General features: G+C 37.2%; 1 protein-coding gene across 1 annotated transcript; it reads right to left on the minus strand.

Moving 5' to 3' along the window:
* Positions 1–111: 111 nt before the first annotated feature.
* LOC136253849 (interaptin-like) lies at positions 112–18210 on the minus strand. The gene is made up of 13 exons (XM_066046510.1): positions 18169–18210; positions 17730–18060; positions 17037–17102; positions 16528–16653; positions 15962–16036; positions 13282–13347; positions 9440–10410; positions 8438–8511; positions 3249–3406; positions 1673–1749; positions 1222–1623; positions 732–1142; positions 112–190 (listed from the first exon to the last, which is right to left on the minus strand). Exons 2-13 carry the CDS (start codon positions 18024–18026, stop codon positions 112–114), a joined length of 2802 nt encoding a protein of 933 aa, XP_065902582.1. The 5' UTR covers positions 18027–18060; positions 18169–18210.
* Positions 18211–19379: the final 1169 nt, after the last annotated feature.

Here is a 19379-nt window from a genome sequence, read left to right on the forward strand (position 1 = left end):
CTATAACGAGTCAGTGGAGGCATACCGTGGTGAATTTAAAACAAATCAGTGACTGGACTCACAATTAAACCAAGAGTTGACAGCACAATGAAATCAGCCAGCTCGCTATGGCTAACCACTTCCACACTGTTTGGGTTTGGGAATTGAGGCAGGCGCCTCACATCTCAACGTCATGGCTGCAAGTTTGAATCTTCAAAGAGCACAAAAGCGATCTCATAAACCAACGAACAACTCTTAGCGAAATTAAATGTATAGATACATTGTATAAAAAGCCCCTGATAGCCGCAGCCTTTTTACAATACGACTTCATGGTTGAAAGAAAATCGCTCCAATGGGATACGATGACGAAGAAAATGAAAAAAAGAACGATGCACATTTGAATAAATAATTTAATTAATGCATTGTAAATGGGTGGGCAATGGAACAAACTACTCCAACAATTTGCCTGACTTTTCGTGTAGTAGTTACTAGTTATACAAAGGTTACATGCCCTTGGTTTCGAGGCGGAATCTTTTAGTAAGGCAGAGATTTCGCCATGCGGATTTTAAAAGATTGCGTAATCGATCCCTCATGTAAATTTTTTTTTTTTTTTTTAAAGAAGATTAACAATAACTTATTACAATTACAAACAACTATTACAACTACATAAACTACAGCTAGCTACAGGGGAAAACTATTACTAGGGGAAAAGGGGATTGTCATCATCATCCGAGCCCTGAAGGGCCCAGTACCTCAAGATCATCTTAGCATTGTTGGACCACAGTTGCACAGACAGTTGTTGTAGCAAGTTCTTTCTAGCAACTTTCTGAGGGACACCGCTGCGAGGAGTGGTACGGTCAGCTATACTCTGTAAAGTTTTTAGAGCAAAAGGTGTCCAAACTCCAAATGTTTCCACAACTAATGGAATAAAATCTGACCCCACCTTCTCCACAGCTGCCAAATGCTTCTCATCCTTGGCAACCTCTCCAGCAGCAGCAGCCACCACAGCACATGAAGTACAGGAGGAGATAAAAGCAGGTGCAGCGTATGGAGACATCGAAGTAAGCTGGACGACCATGCTGGAAGTCAGGATGAAAAACATTGCCAGGGTGCAACCCATCATCATAAGAAGCTCTCTGTTCCTTAAGAACCCCAGGATGATCCTGTGAAAGGGCATTATAAATGATGTTTACCAGAGCATCATGTCGACGTATTCTCATTGGGCCTTGAGAGCAACCTAACAGATGGTCACCATAGTTATCGATGGCAGAAAGACAGGTACACAAAGGAGAGAACGGAAACAAAGAAACACCCAACCATATACGTAATCCAATAACAAATTCAGGCCAAGGGATAGCCAAACCCAGACTGACTTGAGGAATAGCTTTGAGCCTGCCACTACTTGTGCCAGAAGGGTGTGACAAAGCAGTCAAACGAGCTTGATCGCGAATGCCAAAGGATGCAAATAAGTCATCAAATAAATATTTGTCTAATGTAGCTTGCAGGTCCTTCTGAAAGGCTGAGAAAAGCAAATGACCACTGGAAATACCTGATTCAGAAAGTAAGGTAGCAGCATCCTCCTCATTAGGGAAACTGAGCTGATTAATATCAACAGAAAGAAGGGTGGAGGCTAATTCACGAACACTGTTACATGAACCCAAAAATGCAGGTGAAGCAGAAAAAGCAGACTCACGTAACCCCAGGCCTCCTAATCGAAATGGCAAAGATGCCTGTCTCCAAGAAGTGTCGAAAAGACTGCACTGCATAATCCTACCAAGGCAGGAACGAAGATTACAATCAAATTGAAGCAGAAAGGGTTTCAGGATGGTGAAAGGCACAGTGCGAAGGAGGTGAATAATTTTACAACTACTGAGGCAACTACGTAAAAGATGGAGCTCTACCTGAGGGTCATCTCCCTCATGTAAATGACTCACAGTAGTGGTCGCGTGTTTATTATTTTGTGGGCGCACGCTTTGTGCTTCTTGGCCTCGTGACTCACTACCGTAAGTCCTGATAGTAGTAGTAGTAGTGGTTGGTTATGTAGTTGTTTGTGTAGTTGTATATGTTACCTAATTTTAGAAAACCGTCGATATCCGCACAATTTTAAAAATGCATTTTATTTGTTCTTTGTTTTCTACAGGGACAGAGAAATGGACTAGCCAAGTTTCAGCTTCCTAAGTTAAGCAGCATTGGAATTACAGCACTAGACAGCCGGACTAGCAAATAATTTGATATGTACAGAAGCTATCGAGAAAAGAATCTACAGGTGTTTACATAAACCATCATAACTTACTGATACAACGACATACGGAATTGAATCTTGGCTCATTGTGTTCACCATGAATTTGTGCATCCACCAAGGTATAGTTTTTCCCCAGGCATGCTTCTTTGTTTGAGAAGGAAGGCAAATTTACTGAAAAACGATTGTCAGTAGATTCTTTCGTCACCGCAACGTAAACAAACGTCTGTAACTTTGGAATCTTTTCGTGTATGGAGAGATTTATGTACTCCCTATGGACAGGCGAACACGATGATGCCCAGGATTTATCCATTGGCAGCTTAATTTGCCCACCAGCGAGGCGATAAAAAACTTGCGTAATTTTTTTTCTGGAGCTTGCGATTTTTACCCATAGTTTTTAAATGCGTTTTATTACAAAAGTACTGTTGTGCGTATATCGACGGTTTTCCAAAATTCGGTCACATACAGTGGTTGATTATATAAGTTAATAAATCCTTTATAGACTGATACGGGCATTTGGGAGTTTTTGCAAATCCGCGAAAATTAATAGTAGGTAACATTGTTCAACCTCGAAAAATTTGCCCCTCGAAATATTTATGCTATACGGTACCTTAGCTATAGCCTAAATATTTTGAGGCGGAAAATTTTCGCTGATTTCACATTAGCATTATCCTTGAAATATATTAGGCTATACGCGTATGGTAGTCCCTAACGGGCTTATAGATTGGAAATTAAAAACGTCTGCTCTCAAAGCACATTAGAATTTGTAATCGATAAGTGCCGTGCCGATAATAGGGTCTGGCTAAGCCGTTAGTCTCGCATGGCCAGACGCATCGATACGAGAATAACTACAAAACGAACACATTAAACAGATACAAAATAACTGAAATAAACACATTATAAACAGATGAGTCAAGCCACTTATCGATTGGAATTTCAATCGGTAAGCGGCTCGTCAGGCCACGTGAGACCAAACTACGTAGCTATGTTATATAACTGCTTGTGTACAGATCGTACTGAGTTATAATACCTTTTCTTCTCCTTCATTCAGGGTTCCCTCCTGTGAACAATCACAATTCAGCATCTCTGATCGCAGAAAATTATTCATGCCATCTTCGGAACATGACGGGTCGGAGAGTTGATCAAATTCATTGTCGTGATCATATTCTCCTGTGGTTTTGATCGATACTGAAACAGAATATGTACCCCACCGTCAGTAAATGTTGCAACTCACGTGATTCGACGCGCGACGATTTCTCACAACGCTACAACGCAGCGTTTTATATAAAAATCATCGCTGCAGGTACAATTCCTTGTCATTTCAAATAAGCAGACAAAGAAAGTTAAAATTCTATTTAATGCACACTATCACGTGATCGCGAGTTCAAATATGAGCGAGTTGGAGGGAAGGTATCAGTAAAATGAGACTGTACGCATCGTGATTTATATCAATTCAAAGTAATAACATACTACTCTATAACTGTGGGAGGCGTTCTTGATAGAAGATGTGCAAGTGGTTTAATAGTGAAGTATTCCTTTTAATGCCCACTGCAAATAAGATTGTGAATAAAGGATTGGAAAGTGGACCTACGATACTAAGGAGTTTGTCGAGGTATTAAATGAGGTACGTGCGCAGCACTACGTATTCCTTTTAATGCCCGCTATGCTTTAGCGGATCTCCAACAGTGCAGAGCTAATAATGCATGTTATTAGTCGATTAAAGGTCGGATCAAGAGTTAATCCATGAGAGTTGTGGAAGAAGAAAAATCGGGTAAAATTGCATGCTGATCGTGCAATAGCGTAGGTTGTAGCTGCAGAAACAGCAGTGTAGCAGTATGTTTAGCTAGCTAGGCACAGCCATGCACTTTAATCAGATTCCTATGTAAATGTATAGACTGAGTCTACAGTGAGATGGACTCGTATGTCGTATATTTATAATTGCATGGACGGACTTGATGTGAAGATGTGCTCCACTTAGGCCATACCATCACTGAAAGTCTAGCTACGCCACTGGATATGAACACTGAATATCAGTTGACCACCTGCATATACGCTTAAAAGGTACAACCTCGAGCACAATTAGTCGGAATCTAGCTATTGAATTCCGGCAGAATGAAAAGCACATGAATTTACTGTGTAAGGTAAGGGCGGACGTTTCCGGACAAAGTTTGCACACGCGTCAGAAATTTGTTCATTCCTCGAAAGAAAAACGGATTTTAAAATGCTTAGTGCCGAATTGTAGCTATTGAACTAGGCTATCAGTGGTATGAATTGTAGGTGATGAAGTATAGGGTACTAGGAGAAAGAGCAGTTTGAGAAATTGTCAAAAATTTATGTGGCTGGCCGGGGGGTTTCCGGACACCACTAAAAAAAGACGTACCTGACATTGTTATGGAAAATGCTGTACTATATTGAGTGTCAAGGCCCAGCAGAGACTGATAGCATTCTGTTTGTGTGGTTGCTTTGTTGGTGACAGCGATGTTTAAGAAGCAGAACTGCTGCCAACTTTGCTTGGACCGTGCGTACGTCTTGCAGCACTTTCGAAGATGCGACATTTGATCTACTACTTAGAAATCAGTATCAGTCCTTGCCTTAATACCGAAACAGCATAGTTAAGTAGTGTAGCCCCGTGGATCCTTGCTTGGGACTTCTCTGGGCTGCTGGTTGTGTTGATTGTGCATGCCAGTTTAAATAACACGTTGTTGTTTTTTTTAAATGTTATTTAGACAGGGAGACAGCATCAGTAAAAACGTCGCAGGTAATGGGCTTGGATTCCAGTTGTACTATCTCTAAATCATATATCCGTTCACTGAATAGTATGGCTGATAATTTGCGCTGCCTATGGTCACTTAGAATTATGAACGGTGCCCTCAATCTCCTGTTAACATGCGTAGTAAAAGTTTTTTACACAAAAATATTCTACACGCGCAAGTGAATTGTGATGTATCTCGGAAATCCTTAAAGCTATCGAAACAGAACTTTAGTATTTTATAGTACACAAGTAGGGTACTTAGGTACTTAAACCATAGCCTGATTGGTTTCGATTCCATCCTTCAGTAGCAGATTAAAAACTAAGTGTCCGGAATACCCAGCTGTCTGGAAACCCCCTTACTTACCTTAGCTACTTGTATTTCCTCATCATAGCCACCATGATAACCCTCAATGCATGGCTAAAAAAACTATCTTTTACAACTAGCCTTTAACCTGACACTGGAGGATGGGTAGGATTTTGTTACATGCACCACATAGTAACTATAGCGACAGTGGCTAACCATTCCACGGCAATTGAAATGATTTACCTAGATTTTAAAAGACATTTGACTCTGCCACATCAACGCTTAATACAATTTTTTAAGTTTTCATTGTTTGGTATATATGTTGGACTGGATAAAGAGTAGCTATTGCTTTAAAAAACAACAAGTAGTGCTGAATGGTAGAAAGTTCTGCCCTGTATCTGTTACTAGTGGAGTACCTCAGGGTCCATTTTGGGCCCTCTAGCTGTACTGTTTGTTAATGATTTATCTAGTTGAAAGTGTAACATCCCACAAAGATCTTAGGATTATATTTGACAACCACTTAAAGTTCTATGACCATAGCACTGAGGTAACTGCCCAGGCTATTCGCCTCCTGAGAATTATTAAGAAATCTTTTGATTACTTGGAGCCCTACATCATCAATGACTTAGAGGGGATCTAATTCTATTGTACAAAATTGTAAGCAATTATTTTAGCTTAGACTTTTTACACAAACACCACTACAAGGGGACATGAATCTAAGTTATTTAAACCTTTTTTAAGATTAGTCAGGGGCGTAGCCAGGATTATTTTGAAGGGGGTTCGGATTTAAAGTGGCCGGAATGTCTTAAGGGGAAGACCTGGGTGCTTCCCCTAGACAATGTTTGAACGAAAATGATGCATACACAAAATGTGCCCTTAGGCAGTAACATTAAAAGGTGTTTGTGCATCTAACTAGCTAAAACCTACACACTGCTGTTTATGCTGCTGCCTTAAGCATAGATAATGTATACCTTACCTTATATTATCTATGCCTTAAGCTTGTAATATGTCTCAACCAACCACTGAACAGTCCTTCGCCATTTCACCCGCGCCATTCATCACGTGCGCAATTGATCACGTGATGCAATAGATATGATTTGCAGGGTTCAGCATTAATGTGATGTGACCCTCAAGAGTAGTAAGAGGAGCGCCAGTTGGAAAGTAGCTACCGGAGAACTCCAGAACTGTAAGATTTGATGTGATTTTTAATTTTAAAAATTCTGCTGAAAGGGGGGTTCGTCCGAACCCTCCCTGCCTACGCCCTTGAAAGTGTAGGGTCAAGTATTTCTTCACCAGAATTCTTAATGTGGAAAATTTTACTTGACTATACGTTGTGAATGCAGATTCAGTGAACAATTTTAAATCTTTGTTGGCGCACTTTCAGTTAATTTTTGTAGAGCTAAGCAATTGTACTATTTTTGAACCACAGGCATTGCCATACTAATACTAATTCAGAACAATTTGATAAACTTTGGTTGGGCTAACTAAATGCAAACATTTATAGTATGGTACTAAAGCTTTACCTTATGGATACTACAACAATGGGTCTAATTCTAAGCTTGATGTTGTCTCATCAGAAAAGGATTTGAGAGTCTGGATACGTCCAAGCCTGACTTACACTACAATGTGACAAAGTTTCTGCTAAAGCTATGCAATCTGTTGAGTTAATAAAAAAGACTTTTACCATATCAATCTGAAAGAAAAGGAGACATCAAGTATAGATTATGCATATCATGCAGTCATAAATTACTATAGTATACAGGGGCGGATCCAGGAGCTGGCAAGGGGAGGGGCGTGGTTGGGGAGAGCCAGATTCTCTTGTTAATTGCTGCATTTTTGAAACAGCAATTAATCACCTTTTAGCAGTGTCTCACCGTTGATTTTTGTCATTTTGGCCTTTGCAGATGGTTGTAAAGTCTTAAAAGCTGTTTAATAGGCTCCGATTGTCTTAACTAATATCAACATAATAATAATTTTTAGAAGCGCTTAGTACGCATGAAGGTGCTGGATGACAATTTCACAGCTTGGTTTAAGGTGAATTTGTAATAAATGCTAGTAAAATGTGCATATTTTCATGTGTTTTATAAACTGATCTTGGCCTGACATAAAGTTTAGTATTTCAGAAGTATGGCTGGCTCCTCCACGAGTGGGGGGGCATTTGCCCCAAATGCCCCATCCTGGATCCGCCATTGGTATACAACATAATATTATAGTATAGTTATATAGTATCTACCATCTTCCTGTGCTATACCAGGGGCAGATCTGGGGAAGGGGGTTTCTGAGGTTTCCAGAAACAGGTCAGGCAATTAATTTTTCATTGATTTACAAAGGTATTAATACTCTATTAGAACAGTCAACTACTGTTATTAATACAATAGTCATATTTTTTAAATTTACTTAGTAAAAATAGTCTAAAATCATATCTCAGAGTGTGTAAGACCTGAAAGTTTTCACATCCATGTCTGTTGTATGCTTCAAACTTCAAATAGCTTCACCTCTTTAGCCTGCTGCCAGGCATAAGCAGCCTATATTTCAATCAATTACAGCTGTAAAGATCCTTTGGTAAAAATTGTTACCAGATTCAATCTCAGAATACAAAATTTCCTGAGGGAGCATGCCCCCTTTCTGCCGATTCAAGTGTGCAAGCAACAGAAAATTTGGAAACCTAGCTATCACCAAAATTCTTGGAACTCCCTTGTAGATGTAAATCAGAAACTTAATTGGAAAGAACACATAATGGGACACAAGTTTTGTGCAGTGCATGAGCATTGCACTTGTGAACTCCTGGTGAGAGTTTTGTAATTACTCATTATGAAACTGTTTGTAAAAGCAAAGCATTGGTATATGTAATTATGCATAATCTTAATTTAAGAGGTGTTTTAAACAATTGCTTGTTTTTTTATGGTCATATCGGTACATTTTAATATTTTCTGCAGCTACATAATATGTTTAGTGAGTATAGTTGTTGAACAAGTAAATGATGACCATAGCAACCATCATATAGCACTGAAGTGATGCATCAAGAGGTGTTTTAGTTGTCTTCCTTACATTTGAAAAGCAGCTCCTTTGGAAATCAATAATATAATTATTTAAAACAGAACACTTACAAATTTGTAATATTCATATTTACTGTAAAAGGTACACTGTACCAAAAATTTATTACATGTATTAGACAGACAGTTGTATAGTACGGGAGCATATTTGGGGTACTGGAAATCCCTCTGAAAATTTGAACTTGTATAGACTAGCAGCAGGAACACGTATGTTGTTTAGCAGCAAAAAAAATACAAAATAAATGGGAACAAGACAGAGTGGTATACAGTTACAGGGAAACTTGCATTAATTCCTCAAAAATGGATTAAGGGTAAACAAGGGCACCCATTTAACTACATTGGGAAAACCACACTGAGATACTCTAATAGAGCAGTCAAAATTTCTCTAATAGCTAGATTGGTCATAGCAGAAAGAATTCTAAATGGACATTACAACTGCCGGGGTAACTTGAATTTAGCTAATATAGGTTTTTCAGTTAAGGTGGAAAAGTTGGATGTGTATATATTTGGATCAAATATGTGACCAGCTACATAGTACAGTAGGTCCTCCAGAAAATTATCCAATTACCCATAACTTTTCTTGCTTTATGAACATGTGTGTGACCCCTAGAGACAATGAATCTGTGTTAAAGTTTTATAGCTTACATTTGCATGCATGAATGAGATGCAATGATATTGCAGTCGTGTCATGGTTTTTATATGGCTTTGCTGGTTTATGCATAAGGGCCATTCTCAGCTAAGGATCACAAGCACCTGAAGCATGTGTAAATTAATTCTATGCTTCTCCTTTTATTCATCTATGCATTATACACCACGCAATCACACTTGGACTGTGAAAAATGATGAGAATTCTTTTTCTCACTTTTACAAAGTTAACTAAACCACCTCACTACCAAACTCTACCTTGCAAGTAACTCTCTTTGCATTAAACTATACATATGATGTAACTAAATATATACACAAGTAGCCAATACATACAAATATGAATCAATAGAATATTGCATACATGTATAATTATAGGATTAAAATAGCAATGTGTGCATACATGGGCAATATATTTTATACCCAACATGCTAACATAAATATCCAAATCAGGCTACATTAAGTATTATATAATGCACTTGAGTTTTAACTGTAATTTGCCAATTTTACAATGATAGGAGTAGAGCACCTGATGGAGTGTTTCAATCTGTTCAATATGGGCCTCAATAATATCCACCAGGTCCTGTTTTGAACATTCTAATATCAGTTGTTGTTTAAAGCACTCGATGCCATTCTTTCTGATGGTCACTTCCGCAACATTTCTGGTGTCTTGGTTCTGAAGTGAAGAGGTATCATCTTCTGACTCCTCCTTTTTGTTTAGATTGGCAAGTATTTCTTGTATTTGATGTAAATTCTCTAATGTGTTTTCCATCTTTCCTTCAATATTACTCAGTTTGTTATCTTTTTCCTGAACTTGACTTTCCATCTGCTCACATTTTTGTTGATACTTTTCAATTTCTTGTTGATGTTTGCTATGATCAAGTGTTGTTTGTGTTTGTTGTTGTGATAATGTTAGTTTCAATTCAGTTATTTGTTTTTGTAAATCTTTGTTTTGTGTTTCAACATGTGCAATCTTCTCCTTCTTTGAGTCCAAGTTACTCTCCACTTGAACGGTCATAATTTCTACTTTGCTTTGTAAACACTGCAAACTGTTCCCAAGCTCACTCCTTGCAATTTCTACCTGAAGTTGAGCCAGTTGTTCATTTAGATTCTTGTTTTCAGCTGTCAACGTCTCAATGGTTTGTCTTTGTAATGCTTCCCTTTCTTTAAGCCACTCCAGCTCCTTAACTTGGCCTCTTAGTACGTCACATTCTGACTGTAATTTCTTCATAGTCTCTTCGTAAAACATGTCTTTTCCTTTAGCACTCTTGTTTTCTAACTTAAACTGTTTATGAAGTTGCTGTAAGTCTTTATCATATGTTTCATTGCCCTTTGTTGTGATACTGTGCAGAAATGGTGTAGATAGTTGATGGAACTTTTTTGAAAAGGTTGGCGATGACTGATTTGAAGTTTGATAAAGTTGATCAATACATCCAATAGACTAAATGACATAACAAACAGCACAATCAAAAAGTTTCCAATATATTATACAGAGTTTGATTTTAATTAGTGACCCAATAGCTAGGTTGGAAAATAAAAATAAATTTCAGCTGTGCAGAGTGTTCAGTATATGACTGCTCCACAAAGTATTTCAACATTTATGAACATAGAGCTGAGACTAGCAATGTCTATTTACACTAACTCTATGCTGCTACACCTATGACTACTTGTAAAATATACAGGACATCTGTAGCCATCTTATATAGTACTAATTGTAATAGCTTTCGGACAGGCTGCTGTATATACTCAACAACTCTAGCAGTGCAATTGCCAGTAAAAATATTTTACCACCTACTCTTCGCTAAGAGATCATCCATCATTTTTAGCATTTTCACAAGAATACAGAAAGCATAGTATGACAGAAAGTACACTAGGGGAAAGGAACTGTATGTTTTCTTTTCAAGTAAGTTAGTCTTAGTAATAATAAAGCACTACTGTTCAGTTAGAATGTTATAATTAAAGGTGGTAGAACTAAGCAAGTCTCAATTACAGCTTCTGTGGCTGAATATGCGGCTAAGTACATGTAATATACATGAGGCTCCAAATAATTGTTATATACCAACATTTTGTCAATGCCTACTTTCTGACAAATGCTAAGGTTGAAGCAGTGAAGAAAACTGAGGTGATTATTCATATAATATACTTGAAAGAAGTTTGAGAAAATGTGGATGATCCCGTTTCCAATAAATAAAGATGTTCAATAGATAACAATATCAATTCATTCAACAAAATGTATGCTCCAGCTAGCAGATCACTAATAGCATATTATTAACTAGCTGTCAATCACTACCTAGTTACATAAGTTTGGTAATGTCTTCAAGTGCTTAAATCCATCGTACAACAAGTAAAATCATTCAAGTATTCTTGTAGTGTAACAGTAGTGAATTACTCATTTCTTGTACAGTGTGAAAACAACTAAGTAGTAAAAGGAGTGCGCCCTTAAAAATCCTTGGTGAAACAAGTTGTGAAATCAAAGGTGGCAACCAAGAAATGACTGCAACAGTGCTAATGCCAATCAATTTAAAAATGGCCATGGTGCAATATTGGCACTAACATCATTACAGCCATTTCTTGGCAGCAACCTAACTTTTTCATTCAGACTTTCGCACCCCTTTTTACAGCTTAGCTGTTTTGCGTGGACTTCATTTTTTTGTATAGTAAATACACCAAAAGCCAGCCATAAATTGGGAGATTGTTTTTACCCAATTTCTTCTTATCTACAGGCACAATTATGATTAATAGAATACAGAAAAGTTACAATAGTATTGTAGTGTATGTTTTATTTAAGTCCATACTTACCAATGGATAATCTATGTGTCTATGATCTTTTAAAACTATATTATGACTAGTGCATAAACGAATGTTCTGAAATTTGAATGTTCGTTCATTTGGGAGCATTCGAATATGGATTCATAACAATCAAATCCTTTGTGCGGGTGCCCCAATGTATTATAATTATAGGTCATATGCAGCTGAAAAAGTACAGGACACAACACGCCAGGTGTCAAGTTGTTAACATATACTTCACCATTGTTTGCACTTATTTAACAGCCTGCTGTCTACAGTCAGGTGCATGTGAAGCCAAAAATGCTACATGCAACGCTAGAGTGCCAGGTGTGAGGTTGATTACAGTGATAAACTACTATACCTTTCACTACTGTTTACACTCACTTTACTGTCTATATATATATATATATATATATATATATATATATATATATATCAAAGAGTATTTCAACAAGTAAGTGCATAGAATCCTCACAACAATAAGTCTTACTCCATAGATTCAATATTTTGATTGTGGGTTTTAAATATTAGAAACATTGCAGTTTTTCATTCAAACATTCGAATGCTTAATTCTAGCATTCGTTTATGCACTAACTATGACAAAATAAGTACAGATGGTTAAATGTAGACATTAAGTGAGTTAAGCAACTAACAACAGCAATCCAGTGGAAGTCCCAGGGGCAACCTTTTGTTCAGTTTTCTGCTACTTGGTGACTGTTCTATAAGAGTATTTTGACCCTAGGATTTTACATTATATTGGCTTTCTCCTTGTAACCCTGTAGCTATCACTGAGATTTATTCTAAACCACAAATGGTTTGAGCTATGATAGTTAACCTATACACAAACTGATTTTCAAGCTATTTCCATAAGTGGTTTACCTGCAAGCATGACAAAATAGTGCTCTGTGTTACATAGTAATTATCCATAACTCCGTGAATGGTTATCAGATTGACACTAAACTTGGTGCAACAATGCATCCATCATGTACGCCAAATTTTATGGCAACTGAGGTAAAAATTGCATTTTACACTGGCTTTTGTAACATTTGCAAAAAGACAAAGATTAGGCCCCCTTAAATGCAAAGAATTGGGCCTGACTTTCAGGGCTTGTATTTCAGAAATGCATATGGTAATTTACTTAGATTAGGTTTGTGGGAACATCTATAATGCAGAAATCATGTGTTTACAAAAAGGACTATGAAGCTATGCATATGTGAAAATGCGCTTTCTTTCATCCTGTCAAAATAACCACAGTTTGGTATGCTGGCTTTCTTGACTGCACGACACACCTATTTGCTTTAACAGGGGCTATGTATACAGTGTACTTACTCTATTCATTCCAAGATCAAAACATACTGTGCATTGCATGCCTTGTTATCAGTTATATTTTGGGGATTGAAAATCATCTGTCAGCTATGTATAATTGCTCTTGTGAAAATTTTGCCAATAGAGCATGGTGTGTTTTTATTCTTCAAATGACATACCAAGTACCCTCTGAACAGTACTCTGCTATATTAGAACTTACATTTCTAAAGGTCCTATCTTGGTGGCACATGTTTAGTGGTGAATAATTTAATCCATGAAGCTGTTGCTATAGCAAAACATACACGATTACTATACATACATGAACTTTCAACCAGACATATGCATGTACTATACAATCCATGATTATAGTAGGAATTTTATTTTATTAAAGATTATTATAACTATTATGGTAATTTTCTGTGCCTAGTTCCTCAGTAAATTACACGTAGTGTAGACAGAGTGGTACATTTTGTCCATTGGCATTATGTAAAAGAGGAAAACTAATTACAGGGGGTCTATGAGTAAAAATCCCCACATGCTTATTATAGTCCTGTTAACATTAAAGACACCTAAATTTCACTACATTTAATATTCTACCTGTAAAAAGAAGCATTTCAACCAAGCATTAAGTTCGTAGCTAAAACTAAAGCTATTTAGCTATAGTTAGGCACAAATCGTGACCAAATTGTGGAAAATCACCCTTATGGATGCATTTGACATAAAAATATTCAGTTCTGAAACTCAGCATTATAAGTTAAATTCCTACCTATTTAAGGGTAGAATAAACTATAGATACCTTGAATTATCTTAGAAAATATTTTAAAAGTGTTTCCTGCTATTAACAGCATCATGCTAGTTTCAAAACTCTCAGGCACAACCATCAGGATGATTTTCCAAAATTCATTACATTGCTGTATAGCTAGCTGCAAAAGGAACTTTTGGTGAATTTGGTGAGTGAGCAGTGTTTTGTTAAACTAAAACCCACCAAATTGTTTGTCCAATACAAATCAGTATTAGCTACTAACAAATTTGCTAAACCTTTTTCTTGCCAAAATCCTATCACAGCAAATTCGCCACCAAAGTTTCCTCCTGCCAAACTTTCCAGCTATAGTACGGTAATATAATTTCTCTATAACAGACACTTTGAAGTTTTTATTGTTATAAACAGGTTGTGCTTTTTCAGTGGTAAAATTGTGTAGTTTCCACCATCTTCTTCACTAGCCGGCATGAAACTTTCAAGACTTTTGTCTGGGTAGATTCTTTAGATGAAAAGGTGGTCAGCAAGGGCGGATACAGGAACTGGCAAGGGGAGGGGTGCAAATGAGTTCATATCCACACCATTAAAAAGGGAAAGTACTTTGAGCAGCTAATATATAGCTAGCTACAACTTGTTATAGTTGATGTATAAACACAGCAGCAGCAAATAATCACCTCTCAGTAGTGTTCATTGTTGAATTTTACTATTTAAGCCATAGCAGAAGGTTGTGAAGCCCTCAAAGCAGTTACAAAAGCTATTAATGCTGCCAAACGGTAATTATTTTAGAGGCACTTAATACACACAAAAGTGTTGGGTGACAGTTTGAGTTTGGTTTAGCAGTAAATGGGAGGAGATATGTCTCCCTTTCAAACTAAGAGTATTTAATATGTCACTGGTGCTCAAGCAATATACTGATTTTGGTTTTACTTGCAAGTGCTAAAAGGAATTGGCAGAGGGGACATTTGCCCCAAATGCCCCATGCTGGATCCACCATTGGTCAGGACCTTTTGTGTAGTGTGATTACATCATGTTACGCAAAGTATCCTGAAGATGGGGGTCTGGAGACATGCCCCCAGATATTATAAAGACTGAATGTGGAGTGGAAGTTCTAATAAACAACACTATATAGTACAGTAGTTAAGCAACAAATTTTGCAAGAACTGTTTACTTTGTGATTGAAGTACCACATTTTCTGTGGAACAAGTAAGGTATACAAAACAATTTGCCAGAATTAGTGCCTTACAGTGTGTTTGGGAACTACTAAATTGACCATTGAGACCAATAATTATTTTAATCAGCTTGGAAACCATACAAGAGTAATTGAAATTATATGCTATTGCAGGCAAGTAACATCTTGTACATCTATATGACTTCATACAGCACAGTCTCCTGTATGACCTGGATGGACACCTCCTTGTTGATCTGATCACCCTTTGCATTCTTTTGTGGCTTACATGTACATTTTTGGGTTCTTATTATACCATAAAGTCTTGTTAATTAAGCACACATATATTATGTTAATTTGTTGTCCTTCATCATGGTTGATAAGCACATGTGAACAAACACAAAGCTCCAACACAATATGCTGTGATACAAAAAATAAATGCTAGAGGTGTATCAAATATGTGAGGCTCAAAATTTCACCTATTAATTGGCTACCAATGACATGGATTTCACTGTGCTTACCAGCAAAATGGTCTTCTGCTGTATAAACGTGTTCTCTGTCATTATCTGCACAAAGGATTTCCACAGAAACTGGACTCTTAGTATACATGGTGACTGCACATCACACCACCCCAAGAAAGTAAATCCATAAACACTCACAACAAGGTTTTTATATCAGGCACATGCACTTAACAACTATACATTAAATTATACTATTTTTTAAGCATCTGCAAGAGACTCTACGGTAAGGTGACTGTTCTTTATAGTATCTCAATCCTGTAAAGATAATTAGTCTGGTTTTAAAATCACTTGTGGTGAATCAATACAACAACTGACTTTGTGCTGTATTAATTTCTCCACACTACACATAATCATGTTTAACTTTCCATATAATACAGTACAACTCCATAACTGTTCGTTTTTCAAGTAGAAAAAAAATAGTACTGTTAGACATCACATTTTAATTTACTCAACTTACGTTAGCACAAATAGAAGATGTGTCCAGTGAAGAGCATGATGCGTTTAGTGGCATAGAGCACCATCTGTTCTTTGTCTATAAACAATGAAGGTATTTACCAGCATTAGATCTGAAACACACAGTAAAACGTTTGCTCCCTACTTTGATCAAAAGGCTATAACTCTTATTACAAACCAGTAAACTGATCAATACCACAAGCATAGTATATAAGGTACGTATTTGTATATATATTATTACAAGATACAAGAAAATATGTCTACTACACTTGTGTATGAACAAGCATGTACTTTCTGAAAAAAGTTCTTGGTTGGTTGGTTTGAATTCACAACTTTTAAACTAAGGTTTTGAAGACAGGCTCTGTCTTCCATGTTCACCCTCCAGTGCCTAACTGGTAGAGCAACAATGTTAATAGTAATGATGACATAAAACTATATACATGTAATTTTCGAAATTGATTAGTATTAACATCATTGCAGTCATTTCTTAACTGCCACATTTGATTTCACAACTTAAGGATTCCATTGTTAGATTTCTGATTACTATGAATTGTATTTATATGTACTTACGTCTGATATGTCACCAACAGCAATTCCACTAGAAGAGCTATTGTCACTATTATTATGGTATCCATTCTCCATCATCTGGTGACTTTTTGAACTTTGTTCTGCCATTAAAATATCTACAGCAGATTTCTACAAACATATTACATAATGAATATACTCCGAACTACATACAACTACGCTATCATAGGTTGGCAACTTCATAGAAGACCCTAAGGCCATGCATCCTAGCCATGCAGGACTAAATTTATTGAAAAAGTATGCAGCTTTACATTGTTACTGGTAATCTAAAGACTTCAAAGTAAAACAGGATGATCATGTGATCAACAAAAGTAAACATACAAAATAAGAAAAACGTGATCTAGTACTGTATATACATCTTATCAAGAGAAATGTACATATTTGGATACTTTAGTTTCTCAATCATGGCTTTAAGAACTGATACTCCATTCATGGAGTTGTCATCAGCTATGTAGCTAGAACTATCAAACTATGTAGTTGAAGTACATACATACCTGCGTACTAAACACTCTTTTTTTCACTTTGTGGGCAGCCCTGTGAGCCAAATTCTTTTTCTTAACCTATAAACAGATTCCTCTTAGTTAACATAAATTATACATACCACATTATACGTGCACACACACAACACAACACAACACGTACATATACACAGAGATATGCAAAGATATACAACCAGATTCATGTATAATTTTTATGTGTATGCATGTGTGTGTGTGTGTGCGCGCGTGCGTGTGTGCGTGGGTGTGGGTGTGTGTGTGTGTGTGCGTGTGTGTGTGTGTGTGTGTGTGTGTGTGTGTGTGTGTGTGTGTGTGTGTGTGTGTGTGTGTGTGTGTGTGTGTGTGTGTGTGTGTGTGTGTGTGTGTGTGTGTGTGTGTGTGTGTGTGTGTGTGTGTGTGTGTGTGTGCATGTGTACATAGCTATACATGTATCACCAAACAATTACTTTATGTGTGGTATGATTTCAGAGTTCCCAGAATCAAATTGCATGCATATGTGGAAACTAACTCAATCTCACTCTAAACTAACTACCACCTGATTAAAATGATTCCTGATCACTTAAGCAATGTATGAGATTTCACAGACCGAGATCTGACACCTGATAGCTAGCATGCGCATATGATTTCAAATCATTCACTTATGTACATACTGACAGGTAAGTTAATGTAGCTTAGATGACACCTACATACCACATGTATGGCATCTACAGCTGATAATGTTTCCAACAATTCCTGGTGATTGGCATGGTTTGTGTTGTTGAGTGATTCTTCCAGTGCTTCAAGGAAGTCCTTTGGCTTCTTCAAACACTTATTGGTCAATTTCAATGACAACTTGTAGTTGCTGGTCTCCCCTTTCTGAAGTGGTCCAACATAATTGTCATAGTAGTCTTGGCTGCTGAGGACTCCTCGTTTCACCAGGTAAGGACCAATCACTTGTACATCCAATAACCTGATGATGCTAGGGTAGTAGTTCTCCAGTGATGACATCTGAGCCAATTTCTATTCACTGCTCTATAGATAGCTACAAATTAGGGAGTGAAAACACCCAATTATCCAATCCATAAGCGGAAATAAAACATGCAACAATACTGAATGGCTGGCACCAGTATATGTACGTATACATACTTACCTGTGTAGCTGTAGCTATGTAGATACAAAAAAAATGCAAATCAATTCAATACACTATAGTTAAATACAGCTAGCTACATACTGTAGCTAGTTACTGGTCAATCAGTTGAGCTGAATACATTTACACCTCAATTATCAGCTAAAGCGTGTCCGTACTTACATGAAGATTCCGGTAGAGAAATAAGCCACTTAATAATCAGTCCTAATAACGCACTAACTGCAGTGTTCTTAACACGTTTATGGTGAGCTCAACACACACGGGTTGATGCTAACGGATCACGTGTATGATCGTTTAATTAACTTCCGGCTGCGGTTGAATTCATTACGACTATGTAGCATCACATGATTATCCAGTAACGATTATGTATGATAGGAAGATGTCAGACTGACGTGTTAATTAATTATTTGATTGTTCATTTGAAATCAGCATAAAAATGTCCATAAGTGGTCACGTGACCCAATACCAATGCAGGTACATTGGACAGTCAAGTCAAAAACCAGGTGATCTAAGTGTATTTCTTACCTAAATGAAAGCTTCTACATCTTGTAATATAAGATGTATGAGCACATCCAATAAAGCTGTTGTGGGATTGTTAGCCATGTGACCACTTATGGATATTTACACAGTGTACATACACTGATAATGAAAACAATAGGCAGAAAATTAAAACTTGTTTGTTTTATCTTAATGGTGATTCTGTGTGAAAAGTATCAGAAACACTGAATGAAGGCGTCTTCCTATTCCACTGGACCAATGAAGCCAGTATTCATGTGACCACCTTTTCAATATTAACGTATGCTAAAATTATACTGATTTTAATGCTACAAACAATCCAATAATAAATTAGTACTTGTTTGCTTTATCCAAATGATCAGTCCGTGTGAAAGAAGTAAATCTTCCCACATTGAGTGGGAAACCCTAGGGACGGTATAAATCTGTACAACCATTTATATGCAGGGCACTCACACACACACACACACACATGCACACACACACACACACACACACACACACACACACACACACACACACACACACACACACACACACACACATGCACACACACACACACACACACACACACACACACACACACACACACACACACACACACACACACACACACACACACACACACACACACACACACACACATAGAGGTGTAGTTACACACAACAAATACATAGCTACAACAAGTATGCTTGTATATA

Source organism: Dysidea avara, chromosome 4 (assembly GCF_963678975.1).
Source record: "Dysidea avara chromosome 4, odDysAvar1.4, whole genome shotgun sequence".
NCBI lineage: Eukaryota > Metazoa > Porifera > Demospongiae > Dictyoceratida > Dysideidae > Dysidea > Dysidea avara.

Excerpts from the sequence above, each read along its gene's own strand:
- LOC136253849 (XM_066046510.1), bottom strand. The coding sequence starts at position 18,026 with ATGTCATCACTGGAGAACTACTACCCTAGCATCATCAGGTTATTGGAT. Across the intron at positions 17,103-17,729 it reads CTGTAGATGCCATACATGTG|GTTAAGAAAAAGAATTTGGC; the intron begins GTATGTAGGTGT and ends ATCTGTTTATAG. Across the intron at positions 16,654-17,036 it reads AAAGAGTGTTTAGTACGCAG|AAATCTGCTGTAGATATTTT; the intron begins GTATGTATGTAC and ends ATATGTTTGTAG.